At 45.0% G+C, this 14,609-nt stretch overlaps 1 protein-coding gene across 1 annotated transcript in view; it reads left to right on the top strand.

The window, feature by feature from the left end:
• The window catches only part of ABCA4 (ATP binding cassette subfamily A member 4), a 387,635-nt gene that overhangs the window by 293,066 nt on the left and 79,960 nt on the right, over positions 1-14,609 (top strand). The window contains exons 33-37 of the mRNA XM_073643222.1: positions 1,432-1,464; positions 2,245-2,350; positions 2,445-2,519; positions 3,592-3,761; positions 7,165-7,342. Coding sequence (XP_073499323.1) covers positions 1,432-1,464; positions 2,245-2,350; positions 2,445-2,519; positions 3,592-3,761; positions 7,165-7,342 — 562 coding nt within the window. The remainder of the gene's footprint in view (positions 1-1,431; positions 1,465-2,244; positions 2,351-2,444; positions 2,520-3,591; positions 3,762-7,164; positions 7,343-14,609) is intronic.

Raw genomic sequence — 14,609 nt, 5'->3', positions numbered from 1 at the left:
AGATATTCTGCTGCAAGTTCTCCTGAACTGAGCTAGAAGAAGAGACAGATATTCTGCTGCAAGTTCTCCTGAAACGAGCTAGAGGCAGAGACAGATGTTCTGCTGCAAGTTCTCCTGAATTGAGCTAGAAGAAGACACAGCTTTTCTGCTTCAAGTTCTCCTGAAATGAGCTAGAGGCAGGCACATATATTGTGCTGCAAGTTCTCCTGAAACGAACTAGAGGCAAACACAGATATTCTGCTGCAAGTTCTCCTGAAATAACAGTTACAGTTCTCCATAAAGCTTTATAAACACCAACTGTCATCTGGGAAAATATGTCTTCACTGAATACAGACTCTACCCTTAAAATGAGAATTCAAGATCAGTCCAGGAGGATAAAGAAGCAGATTTCTTGTTTTTTATTGTCATGTGTACTATGAAAAAATATTACGACGGTTACTCTTTAAGTATAAATATAAAAAAAAGGCCATAAAGGTGGACAACCCATTTAACCCCTTAGTGACCGATAGACATCTTTTTACTGACCTGTGATATAAGAGACTAGCATCCCCTGACAGGTGACAATCCTGTAGCTGTCACCTGTATACTATAGCTGACAAGTTGCTGCAGCAGCCATGATCACTGTTGGCTGATGCCACTTTCCATTACTTCCTGAAAAGCACCTGAAGGGTTAATGAACTACCTGAAAGCCATTTTGAATACGTTGAGGGGTGCTGTTTATAAAATGGTATCACTTTGGGTGGTTTCCAACATATAGGGCCCCCAAAAGTCACTTCAAAACTGAACAGGTCCCTATAAAAATAAGTTTTGTAAATTTTCTTGAAAAAGTAAAAAATTACTGCTCCATTTTTAAACCTTCTGAAATGCTAACAAAATAAAACAACACTTTACAAATGGTGCTGATGTAAAGCAGACATGAGGGAAATGTTATTTATTAATGTTTTTGTGTGGTATGATTGTCGGGATTAAAGGGATAATCATTCAAAGTTTCAAAATTGCAATTTTTAAAACATTTTTGTAAAATTTTGGACAGTTTTATAAATAATCTCAAAACAAATCAACCTAAATTTAACATTATTATAAAGTATCATGTGTCACAAAAAAAAAACAAAGCTCAAAATCAATGGGATATGTTGAAGCATTCCAAATTTATTACTGTATGAAGTGACACTGGTCAGATTTTAAAAAATTGGTCCGGTCACTAAGGGGTTAAAGTTATCAGTAACAAGTACAAAGCATGTTTATTTTTTTCCCTAACATAATAAAGGGTCAGTAAAGTGGTTGGAAATAACCAGTAGTTGGGTATTGTGTGATAAAACATGCATGATGTTGTTTTTATGAATGTATTACATCTGTACATCTAGAAAATTCATACCATCATGTCATTGACAACATATGAATTTACTTTCTGGTGTTTTTTATTGCTTTTAGTATGAAGAGCAAATATTGGGTCAATGAACAAAGGTGAGTGTCCTATGTATTATACACCCAAACGCCCCCATTTCTGTTCCCTGTAGTAAAGCTGGGTGATGTTTCCTTATAATTCAGTAGGTTGTGCAATGTTGCGTAAGATTAAAACTGATTTCCTGTAAAGTTTGATAATATTGTGCCATGTGAATACTGTGCAGATCCATTGGGTTTCGCTGCCCACATTGTGCCACCAGCTCTGTGCACTCCTATGGCTGTGACCATTGTGCAATGTTAGGTACCTGTTATAAAAGCTTCCATGAAACGTTAGATATTTCACAAAAGCAAGAGTTATTAATTACATTGTGTGATCAGGGACATAGTGTGGTCAGGATTGACCTCTAGTGGTAGTTACGAAAAATGTACCCTGTAAAAACTGTCACATCTCAATAATAGGAAACATGGACAACATAGAGGTGGGGCTGGGTTTACAGACACGATAAACATTATATGCAGTTCTACACACAAAACTAACATGCAGAGTTTCAGTGAAGAGCTGAGTTAAACAATTGACAAAGTCATTAAAGTCATTTTTACATTAATCTGACAAATTTTTCTATTCTGGTGCATCCAAAACTGTTATCACAGGAGCAATGATTATTATACCCCTGATGAAGGCTAACAAGGGTGAAACGGCTGTATGTAAGCTGAATGCTGTATCATCCCTATGCAAAAGTGTTCTTCCTATACTTTTCTCCTTCTGACTTTGATGGTTCAACCTTTAGCCGATAGTGAGCAATGTAGTAAATAACAATTTCCATTGTCTATTCCCTATAGATATGGAGGGATTTCTGTTGGTGGAAAGCTTCCAGTTCTTGATGTAGAAGGAGAAGACATTAAAGACTTTTTCAGGCATCTTGGTCAAATGACAAATGTATCTGGAGTAAGTAAGAAATTAAAGTATTTTCAGATTAGGAAATTAAAGGTTACAATAAAGTTCCTGATCATTCCTGGCTCTGTATCTGTGTCTCCGGCAGGGCCCCGTTACTCAGATCGTATCGCGAGAACTACAATTTTTCATAAAGAACATGGAAGCTGAGAACAACATCAAGGTACAGCACTGACATTCTGATGTTTCCATTAGAAAATGCCGATTTCCGCGGGTCGTCTCTGTGCTGTGTCCATACACTTCACCATCATTATTATCAACAAAGCCCACTGGCACAGAAAATTGGGAAAAACAATTGTAGTTGTTTATTACCCTTATTTCCACAGTGGTCCGACTGCATATTTTTTCGTACAATTTTCCCAGTATTTCTTTATTTTCCTTCTAAGATTATTTTAGGCATATAAATTACAAACAAAGCAAGTATTCCCCCTTCCCGGGTCCAGGACCGACTCCTCGATGCTGCTCAGATCTTGGTATTCTGGCTGCAGTGGTGATGTCATGTGGATTGTGCACATTACCGCTGCTGCCAATCACGGAGCTCATCGACTGTACCGAGGTGGAAGTGATTGGCTACAGCGGTGATGTACACTGTTGACGTCATGTAATTACTACAGCCAAAACACCAAGCAGTGAGCAGTGACGGGGAACAAGCCCTGGACCCAGGAAGGGTGAGTACATGCTCTGTTATTTTAGAGCATTTGAGATCCACTCTCCTGAAGTGGAAAACTCCTTTAAACAGTCCAAAGAGACGTCGTCTGCACCATTGTACTCAATGGATCTGTTGGGGGTTTTCTCTGAATTCTGTTTTTTAGGGATTTAGACAGAAACCTTGGCGCAAGAGTAAAGCTCAGGATAAACGTGTCAGGAATCAGGAGAACCTGTAATACTTATATATTAATACATGCCATAAAATCCTATCCCCAGCTTATTTAGTTATCGAAAAATAAAGTGTATACAAATTATATAAACCAAGCAGAGCAGACTAGTTTTGCAGACAGGGCTCTATCCAGCCAAGACCAGCCATGCTGTGCTATTTCCATAACTCCTCTTCATTTCCATGGGAGATATGAATCAGAGCAGTTCAGACGCCTTTGGCTGATTTTATATCTCAACCTCCAATGGTCAGAACCAAGACAAAGATATTCTCGTCTCAGCCATGAATGTCTGATGGGAATCATCCTTTACTTGTGCTGTAAATGACACTGGAGCATAAGAAGGTGCTTACTCTCCCCCAGGTCTGGTTCAATAACAAAGGCTGGCACGCGATGGTTATCTTCATCAATGTTGCCAACAATGCTATTCTCAGAGCCAACCTCGGAGAAGATAAAGACCCTGAGGAGTATGGCATAACTGCAATCAACCATCCACTCAATCTCACCAAGGATCAGCTGTCGGAGGTCACAGTGTAAGTACAGAGCAGGTACTTAGCAGTAAGTTGTATACATACAGTGGTGGCCAAAAGTATTCTGTCAGATAATACTCAGTTTCTTCCTGAAAATGATTGCAATCACAAATTCTTTGGTATTATTATCTTCATTTAATTTGCTTGCAAGGAAAAAACACAAAAGAGAATGAAGCAAAAATCAAATCATTGATCATTTCACACAAAACTCCAAAAATGGGCCAGACAAAAAGTATTGGCACCCTCAGCCTAATACTTGGTTGCACAACCTTTAGCCAAAATAACTGCGAACAACCGCTTCCGGTAACCATCAATGAGTTTCTTACAATGCTCTGCTGGAATTGTAGACCATTCTGCTCCAGGTCCCTGATATTTGAAGGGTGCCTTCTCCAAACTGCCATTTTGAGTTCTCTCCACAGGTGTTTTATGGGATTCAGGCCTGGACTCATTGCTGGCCACCTTAGAAGTCTCCAGTGCTTTCTCTCAAACCATTTTATAGTGCTTTTGGAAGTGTGTTTTGGGTCATTGTCCTGCTGGAAGACCCATGACCTCTGAGGGAGACCCAGCTTTCTCACACTGGGCCCTACAATATGCTGCAAAATTTGTTGGTAGTCTTCAGACTTCATAATGCGATTCACACGGTCAAGCAGTCCAGTGCCAGAGGCCGCAAAGCAACCCCAAAACATCAGGGAACCTCCGCCATGTTTGACTGTAGGGACCGTGTTCTTTTCTTTGAATGCCTCTTTTTTTTCCTGTACACTCTATGTTGATGCTTTTTCCCCAAAAGCTCTACTTCTGTCTCATCTGACCAGAGAACATTCTTCCAAAACGTTTTAGGCTTTCTCAGGTAAGTTTTGGCAAACTCCAGCCTGGCTTTTTTATGTCTCGGGGTAAGAAGTGGGGTCTTCCTGGGTATCCTACCATAGAGTCCCTTTTCATTCAGACGCCGACGGATAGTACGGGTTGACACTGTTGTACCCTCGGACTGCAGGGCAGCTTGAACTTGTTTGGATGTTAGTCGAGGTTCTTTATCCACCATCCGCACAATCTTGCGTTGAAATCTCTCGTCAATTTTTCTTTTCCATCCACATCTAGGGAGGTTAGCCACAGTGCCATGGGCTTTAAACTTCTTGATGACACTGCGCACGGAAGACACAGGAACATTCAGGTCTTTGGAGATGGACTTGTAGCCTTGAGATTGCTCATGCTTCCTCACAATTTGGTTTCTCAAGTCCTCAGACAGTTCTTTGGTCTTCTTTATATTCTCCATGCTCAATGTGGTACACACAAAGACACAGGACAGAGGTTGAGTCAACTTTAATCCTTGTTAACTGGCTGCAAGTGTGATTTAGTTATTGCCAACACCTGTTAGGTGCCACAGGTAAGTTACAGGTGCTGTTAATTACACGAATTAGAGAAGCATCACATGATTTTTCAAACAGTGCCAATACTTTTGTCCACCCCCTTTTTTAGGTTTGGTGTGGAATTAGATCCAATTTGGCTTTAGGACAATTCTTTTTGTGTTTTTTCATTGAAGACAAATTAAATGAAGATAATAATACGAAAGAATTTGTGATTGCAATCATTTTCAGGAAGAAACTGAGTATTATCTGACAGAATTGCAGGGATGCCAATACTTTTGGCCACCACTGTATATTACATATTCAACATGTCCACTACTCGACCTGCAAGCTATGCTTGTCACATGCCAGTACAATGTCTCCTGTAGTACATATGAGTAGCTCATACCAGCCAAACCAGAGACCCGTGGTGCATATTTTTTTTTACCTTAGAGCATTGCCTTCAAAATAAATCTCAGAGCCTGAAGAGTCCTACATCATTTATTTATTTTACTCTTTTATATAGCGGCATCATACTTCTCAGCACTTTACAGACATCATCATCTCTGTCCCCATTGGGGCTCACAATCTAGATTCCCTATCAGTATGTATTTGGAATGTGGGAGGAAACCGGAGAACACGGAGGAAACCCACACAAACATGAGGAGAACATGCAAACTCCTTGTAGATAGAGTCCATGGTGGGATCTGAACCCAGTACCCAAGGGCCGTAAAACCACTGTGCTGTGCGCACATAACTTGTGACCTGCTATACTTATATGCTGCCACACAGTTGTCAGATACATAGTATAGTACAGTGCCCAAATTAAGTGTCAAATAGTGCCCATATAAATAGTGCCATACACTGCCCATATGAAAAGTATCAATATAATGCTCAAATGTTCAGTACATTGCCCATATGAATTCTGTAATATCTAAATGCCCATTACCACACATTTTATGACACCCTAGTAGTGAATAATCAATGTTCATTACTTAATAATCCCTCATTAATGAGCCCAATAGAGGTGAAAAATACATTGGTACTCAGCTCCTAAACTGGCAACATGATCCTCCATACTCAGTGCTGCATCCCCGTATGTCTGCTGGGATCGATATCCAACAGGGGAGTCACATGACCACAGCAGCCGATCAGTTTATAGGCTAAGACAACACCCCCATTCCAGCACAGCGGAGGAGGATGCAGGACTGAGTATGGAGGAGCAGCATCGGTGCGGGAAGTAAGCATCAAATTTTTTTTAACATTTTTTTTTTTACCTCTGCCCATTAATGAGCCATTGTCCAGTAGTGGACAACTTCTTTAAAGCAAAGGTGCAGCGATTTTTAATTTTGTATTAATAATTATTGATTATAAAATCAATTATTTTTAATACAAAATTAAATGTAGTACTTCAATAGTTTTTTTTGTACTCATTTTTATTTCTGCCACTGGAGGCTGCCATTTGCATTTGGGAGTGTGTAAGTGTCTGAGCATGACACTTACACACCTGAAATACTGCAGCCCCTGGGCATGAAAGTCTGCGGTCGCCGTCCGACCACATCTCTTTTATTGAGGCTGCTTCTCCTGCCTCTAGCTCTGGCCTGGGCACGCCCCCTGGGCTGTCCAGGTCACAGCTGTGGGAGATAATAGCGGCCATCTTTGTGGAGCCCGCAGTGCATGCTGTGAGCTCCATTTTCACCTTGTCATCACACTCACTGCTCAGTGCGTGTGATGACAGGAGCTGCCGAGGAGAGGATGTGCCTGGAAGTGGAGGTCCTGGGTGAGGTGAGTATCTGCAGCGAGCGGTCATCACAGCCTGTCAGTATTACAGAGCAGACTGCGATCACCGCTCACCACCGACCTGTTCAGAGCAAAACAGGGAGATCACCAGCTGTAGTGCTCTGAACACACAGGTTAGGAATCAGTGCTGCGTGGGAGCGCTGGGAAGGTAAGTACAAGTGTTTGGGTTTTTTTCTATGCATTGAATATATGGGGCCATATACCAGCCAATTCGATGATCAACAACAAAAAAAATGTCTGTATATTGATAAGCTTTTCTTTTCCAGGCTGACTACTTCGGTGGACGTGGTGGTAGCAATCTGTGTGATATTTGCAATGTCTTTCATCCCAGCAAGCTTTGTGCTGTATTTGATTCAAGAAAGGGTCTCGAATGCCAAGCACCTTCAGTTTGTCAGTGGGGTGACACCAGCCGTCTACTGGCTCACAAACTTCGCCTGGGATATAGTAAGTTACCTACAATTTACTTTTTTGTCACAAAGTGCTGTGGTTTTCATGGTCTGCGTATAGCTACCTGTCTTTATAATAGCGTTTTCCTTGCAGCATTGTCACATCCTTTCGTTCCAGGATCGGGGTGGGTGGCTCGGATTAGACATTGAGCAATTATAATATTATTATTGCTATAGCTGTTTATTCTGCCACCGATGTACGTGGGGCGAGATGTGTCTGAGGGATGTGACACAGATCTCTGTATAAGCAATGGCATATAGCGTCAACTCACTGACCTGCGCTCCTGTTCCTCATGAACTGCACGTGGTAATCCGGAATGATGATGCAGTGATGAATTCAACAGATTTATTTACAGTTCTTGATGAGGTGAGTGAGGGAAGGTGAAGGATGAGGAAAGGGTAGGAATTGTAGGTATTAGAAGCGCCAGCTAAAGTGGTAACAAGAGAATCCTTTCTCCAGTCCTGCAGCATGTGTAGTCAAGATGGATGTGATGAAGAAGAAGGAAGTGAGGCGCAAGAGATAGGAGGAGTTACAGACCGAAAGGTGTTGTGGGTAAGGCTATGTGCCCACGATGCAGAAATGAAGCAGAAAATTTCTGCAGCATTTCTGCATCTCCCTGGCAGAAAAAAACGCATGCAGATTGTGCATGAGTTTTTCCTGCAGAATACATGTGGATCCACATGCGGGTTCACATGCGTTTCCGCATGCAGATTGACAAGCACTTTCCAGGCGATAGCATCACTTGGAAAGTGCTTGACAACTAGGTCACACTGTATAAATCCATGCAAACAGCATGGATTTATACAGTGTGAACCGTAAAAATTAAAGCAAATAAAGCTATACTTACCTCCGAGGCCCCGGCGTGGCTGCAGCGCTGCTTCCTGGCTCGTTCCCGGCTGCCGGCATATCGCGAGACAGAGCGGTGAAGGGCCTGCGGTCACATGACTGTGACGTCACCGAAGGTCCTTCAGCGTTGCTGGCATTCAGAGAGAAGACGCCGGACAGGTGAGTATAAACTTTATTTGTTATTTTATACTTTTTTTACAGGTACAATGGTACCCAGGTCTGGATGAGAGTCTCCTCTCCTCCAGAACTGGGTACCATCCGCACATAGAGACGCATAGAAGCCGCTTGTAAAAATGTACAGTCGCGGTTTCTGTGCGTCTCAATGCAAGTCAATGGCGGGAGTTCCGCTGCACTTCCGCAAAATTAAATGACATGCTGCGGATTTTTGTACGCAGCATAAACGCTGCGGAAAAATCCGCAGCATGTGCATAGAACATGCGGAATCCCCTTGGGGACCATGGGGTGCGGATTACCTAGCGTTTTACAAGCGTTTCCGCTGCGGAAATTCCGCAGCATAAACGCTTGAAAAACGCTACGTGGGCACACAGCCTAAAACACAGGAATAATACATGTTATAACAACGGCCAGTAGATGGCAGCAAAGTACAACAATACAATAATCATGTAACATTAGGTAATGCACAAAATGTCTGAAAGTCTTTTCAAACAAAGAGCTGGACAGCACACTCCCCGTCTGAAATCCCTGGATTTCACTATATTAACAGTCTTGAGGTGGAGGTGTTTTCCTGAAGTACTGAGGGATACCTCAACCTGAAAGACAAACAATGCATGCAATGCAACAATAACAAACGAGGTAGACGAATGTCTATAACAGTTCCTGAAGCAATCCAAAGGATGCCCATCTTCGGATTGGAGAAGCCGCACTAGGCCAAACTGTCTCCAACCCAATTGTAATCCAGTGGTTAGAGTTCCTGGTTGCAATCAGATGAGTGTCTTTAGTAGTCCAAAAGTTTCTTGAAAGTTCAAATTTCAAGTTCCAGATGTGTTGGCGCAAACAAGCCTTGTCCATCTGGAGAAGTGTTCAAATTGCTGTCAGCCCAAGCCAACCTTCTCTTTGGCAATGGGGGTGCTGACATCAGGACGGATCTCTGGGTCAACGTCTGGATCCTGAAGACTGAAGCTGTCTTCAACAGCAGTCTCTTCACACGGGCCGTAAAGGAACTCCTGGTCCTGTTAACCAAGAAGAGTTTGCGAAAGCACCAACAGACACTGGCCTAGTAGCAAGGTCAGCAGGGTTAAGATGGGATGGAACATACTGCCATTGCTCAAGTTTAGAGGATTTCCTGATCCTTTCAACGCGGTTACTGACATAGACATAGACGCGTTTTGTCTGGTTGTATATGTAGCCCAGAACAACCTTGCTGTCTGTGTAGAATCTTGTGTCATCGACGTGAATAGCTAGTTCACTCTGTATGAAGTCTGTAATCTCGATGGCTAGTACAGCCCCACAAAGCTCTAATCTGGGTATGGTGTGTTCAGGTTTAGGAGCCAATTTAGCCTTTCCAAATAGAAATCCAACATGGGCTTCATTGTTAGAGTCTTTAACCTTCAAATAGGCAACAGCTGCAATAGCTTCAGTAGAGGCGTCAGAGAATATATGGATCTCTTTCCTTTGACTCGTAGCAAGAGATGCTGGAGTGTAACAACGTGGTATGTGGATTTTATCTAAGGTACAAAGAGATCCCCTCCATGACTTCCACTTTAGTTGTTTGTCAGCAGGGAGTGGTACGTCCCAGTCCTTAATAGACTCTGAGAGTTGCCTTAACAGAAGCTTGCCTTGTATAGTCAGGGGTGCAACAAACCCGAGTGGATCGTATAGATTGTTCACCACTGACAGAACCGCACGCTTAGTAAATGGTTTTTCTGTACCACTAACCTGAAAGCTGAACAAGTCCTTTAGCAAGTTCCATCTCAAACTCAGACTTCTCTGTACTGGTGGGTTGTCTGAACCTAGATTCAAGTCTCTGAATTCTGAAGCATAATCATTAGAGTGAAAAGCCTTCATGACAACAGCACTGTTGGAGGCAATTTTATGCAATCTTAAATGAGCTTTAGAAAGCATACCTTGTGTCTGTGGCGCCCCTGAGGGTTCGGTCGCCACAGAGGTGTTGCATCTCAGCCAGAGATGTGGCATTTCACTCTCAGGTAAGGAAGGAGTACGGCTCAGGACCCTAACACCTGCATCCAACACACCACTCCAGGCAAACAGGGGAGGGCAAAATGTCTCTGGTGCTTTCTGAGCCCTTCCCTTGGCTGGAGTGGGGGGAACCTAGAGAGGGGGAACCATGTAGTGGGTGTGGGTGGAGGAAGTAGCTTAGGGGAGCACATGAGAAGGAGGTATAAATTGGGAAGCCATCTTAGAAAGTTCAGTTCAGTCACAGGAGGAAAGTGAGGGGAGCAGAGGCTCTACAGGAGCTCTGCTCCAGAGGCAGGCCTAGCCAATGAGGCCCAAGTCTGAATAAAAGGAGAGAAGAGAGGAGAGTGAGCAGGAGAAAGGCTCCAAGAATCAGGAAAGGACGCCAGGGGTACGGGCCGTGCAGAAGGCCACCCGTACGCCCGCATCTGCCAGGCGGTGGAGGGGTCAGGCCATAAAAAGGGAACCGGTCCCTCAACTAGCGGAAGACTTTATGCCCAACTAGAAACCGGAGGCTGCAGTACTTTATGTCCTGTAGCCACAAGTCCACACCAGTCTCACCAAGAAGGTAGCCATATTGGACCCAGGGGACGGAACAGACGTCGCCCGCCAAGGCCCGCGGGTACCGGATTGGAGATACTAGGTGTGAGGTGCAGGAAGAAGGCCAGAGAGTGAGGACACACAGAAGGGGATCCTGCCGAGTACTCCAGAGTTACCTGGGGGTAGACTGAACCCCTCCCTGAGTAAACACAGGACGACGATCGCAGTTACATGGATCCCTGTAATCTGGACTGCAATAACTGTGAGTAAAGGCCCTGGGACTGCACTTCCTTGTCTCTGTGTTTCTTGCTACGCCATCAACCCCTGCACTACAATTCCCAGCACAACCTGCAATATCTACACTGCCCTGGAGCTAAGCTCTTCCTGTAGAGAGCCACACCATCCCTGTTGCAGTAACATCAGCTTCAGAGGACTGCTCCGCAGCGACGGCTCCCTTTAGCCGCATTCCACAGGTGGCATCACGAACTCTATAAAAACACTATAAATCCCCTATCCATAACCCCTTTTATTGACCCCCCTGGGTCACGGACCGGGTCACCGCCACTGTGACATTCCCCAGCATCCACTGGCCCGGCACCGGGTACCCCACGGCCCAGGGGGCGCGTCATGTCCGTTTCCGAACATGTGCACCTTCATGCGGTATTCAACCATTTCCTTGCTGGTGTCGTTGTCTCAGTGCCATAGAAAACAGAGATAATTTCTGTGATCTTGTCGCACGATGAAACAATGGAACATTTGTTCAATGTCAGCAGTAATGGCGACTGGCTCTTTTCTGAATCTCATGAGCACTCCCACCAGGTTATTATTCAGGTTGGAACCAGTGAGGAGAACATCGTTCAGAGATACACCATCATGTTTGGCGCTTGAATCGAACACCACTCTGATTTATTTAGGCTTTCTTGGATGGTATTGTAGCACCCCGAGGTCTCGGCTGCTACAGGGGTATTGCACCTCAAACCAGAGGTGTGATATTCCACTCCCGGGTAAGGATGGATTGTGGACCAGGACTCGGTAGGCTGCATGCACCACACACACCCCATTTCCGAGGGACAGCTCAACGGTGCTCCCACTAGACAGAAGTGCAGTCACGACAGCATCTGACCCTGGCTGGAGTGGGGAGGGGGAGGAAAACCCAGTGGTGTAGGAGCAGATAGGGGTGGGTCTCTGGGCAAAGGTAGGAGCCCATTGGTTGCTAGTCACCTGGGCTCACACATAGAGGGAGGTATATAAGGTGGGCACCATCTTAGGACAGTTAGTCAGTTCAGTCCGGGGAGTCTGTTCAGTCAGGAGTTCAGCTAGAGAGGGCTGACAGGGAGCTGTGGCTCAGTCTGGGCCCAGCTCCAGAGGCAGGCCTGGAGTGGAGGCCAGAAACAGCAGAAAGAGAGAGGAGAAGGAACGGAAAGGAAAGTAAGAAATGAACTGGAACAGAGGAGAAAGGAAGCAAGGAACACAGAGAAAGGCCCAGAGACGCGAGTAAAGAAGGAACCCCATATGCCCAGGAGATACAGGGTGAAGGGTTGGCAGAGCAGGGTACCGGAACCCAAATTGGTGGAGGCAACAGATTCCTCAGCCAAAGACCGGAGGTCGTCACCACATCTTGGTGCGACCCCCCACTACATCCACCAGGAAAGCATACCGCATAGGGTCAGGGAAACCGGAGATAGGTTTCGCCAACAGAAGGCCCGAGGGAGCTGGACAAAGGTGGGTCACTGGTGGGGACGGCCAGAGAAAGGAAAGGAAGGGAGCCCTGTGCCACGCTCTGGAATTGCCTGGGAGTTGGTCGAGTCCCTTACCTGGTGGACGCAGCACGGCTTGGGCAGTCATCGCCTGCAGGATTGACACGAATAACAACTATGAGTAAAGCATTGGAAACTGCAACCGCACGTCTCTGTGTTTCATCGCCGCACCATTAGTACTGGGACGCTAACACCATCACTCCCACCATCTTCTACACTAGCTGCCCTGAGGCAATACTTCTCCCGTGGGGAGTTATTCCATACTCAGCTGCGCAAACTACATCAGCCTCAGCGGTCTGCAGCGCAGCGGCGGTCCCCACTGACCGCAATCCACGGGTGGCGTAGTCGGACACTTGTTACAACATTAAGACTGCCACTGAATTGACCACCCTGGGCACGGACCGGGTCGCCGCCACACGGAGACTACAACCCCCAGCATCTTACAGAAGGCCCGGCTCCGGGTATCCCCTGCACAGCACAGGCCCAGGGGGCGCGTCAGTATACTCCAAAGGAAGGTAGATACCAGCATTCTTCATTGGCTTGCAAGGGTGGAGCTGGCTCTGCATGGTCATTGCGAAATATCTTCTCCATAAAGGCTACAAAATTGTCCTTAATTTCAGGCTTATTTCTCAATGTTCTCTGCAGTGAGGTGAACCTTGATAAGGACTGTCCACGGTTGTTAGGAAGAATGGCCCTTGTACCCTTGAAGGGTAAGGGAGCGACCCAACAGTCAGATTCGTTCTTGAAGAATCCACTGTCCATTATTTTAATAAATTCCTTGTCTTCTATGGATAAGGCGACCTTGTTGTCATCTTGTGTGAAACACTGTTCTCCCTAAGTCGTCACCATATGGAGTGGGAATGATGTCAGGCTCTTGGATGAAGTCAGAGAACCTTTCTTTCACTTCGTAGTGATGAGAGCATGGTTTGAATTGAGTTGTGCAACCATTTTGAAGTACATACGTTTTAAAGGAGTTGACTTCAGATGCCTTGTGACTCTTATCCAGACATACATTGCCCACGATTACCCAGCCTAGATCAAGTCTTTGGGCGTATGGAGCATCATCTGGGCCATTGCATTGTTGGCGCACCTTGTGGACCCTTAGAATGTCCCTCCCCAGTAGGATTAGAATATCAGCATTCGTGTCCAGAGGAGGAATTTCGTTAGTTAGGTGCCTCAAGTGGGGATGATGAAGCGTGGCTTCCGGACTAGGAATTTCTTCCTTGTTATCAGGTATCTGGTCACATTCAATTAAAGTTGGCAAGGGTATGTGCACGTTCCCCTTGATTGAAGAGATAATGTACCCAGAGACTCTCCTACCAGAAGTCTCAATACGACAAGAACAGGTGTTGAAGGTGTACGGAGCCGTTTGTCCTTTTATATTGAAGATCTCAAAGAGTTTTGGCTTTGCTAGAGACCTGTTACTTTGCTCATCTATTATGGCATACATTTTGGAGGCCTTGTCGGGTTGTGCTTCTGGATAGACCTTGACCAGACATACTTTAGTGCGGCATTTAGGAGCAGTCCCTTCTCCACATACTTCCATACATGAGAAGGAAACAGCAGTTGCAGCTGGATCAGGAACATGTGGCTGCCTGCCATGCTTTTGAGCAGGATTGGGTGCTGCAGAAGGTTGTAAATTGTGTGGAGCTGGTGTGGGATGCATAGATGTAACGTGTTTGTCACTATTGCATTCGGTGCACTTAATGACAGCCTTACAGTCCTTAGCAAGGTGGTCTGAGGAGGCGCAACACTTGTAACATATCCCTAGCTCCTTGAGAGTATCTCTGCGTTCCTGCAAAGTCTTTGCCCTGAATCCACGGCATTCCTTAAGTGGGTGAGGTCTTTTGTGAATAGGATACATACGGTTACTGTCCATAGCTTTAGGAGCAACATCGTTTGTTTTGGTAAAAGAGGGTGCAGTAAGTGGAACGTCAGTCTTTCTCACGGATACTGTGCTCCTTAAC

The sequence above is a fragment of the Phyllobates terribilis genome, unplaced genomic scaffold, assembly GCF_046119375.1.
Source record: "Phyllobates terribilis strain yellow unplaced genomic scaffold, ASM4611937v1 Scaffold_8__6_contigs__length_399053987, whole genome shotgun sequence".
Classification (NCBI taxonomy): domain Eukaryota; kingdom Metazoa; phylum Chordata; class Amphibia; order Anura; family Dendrobatidae; genus Phyllobates; species Phyllobates terribilis.
Note: the sequence above shows the minus strand (reverse complement) of the source record. Positions and strands in the feature narration are given on the sequence as shown.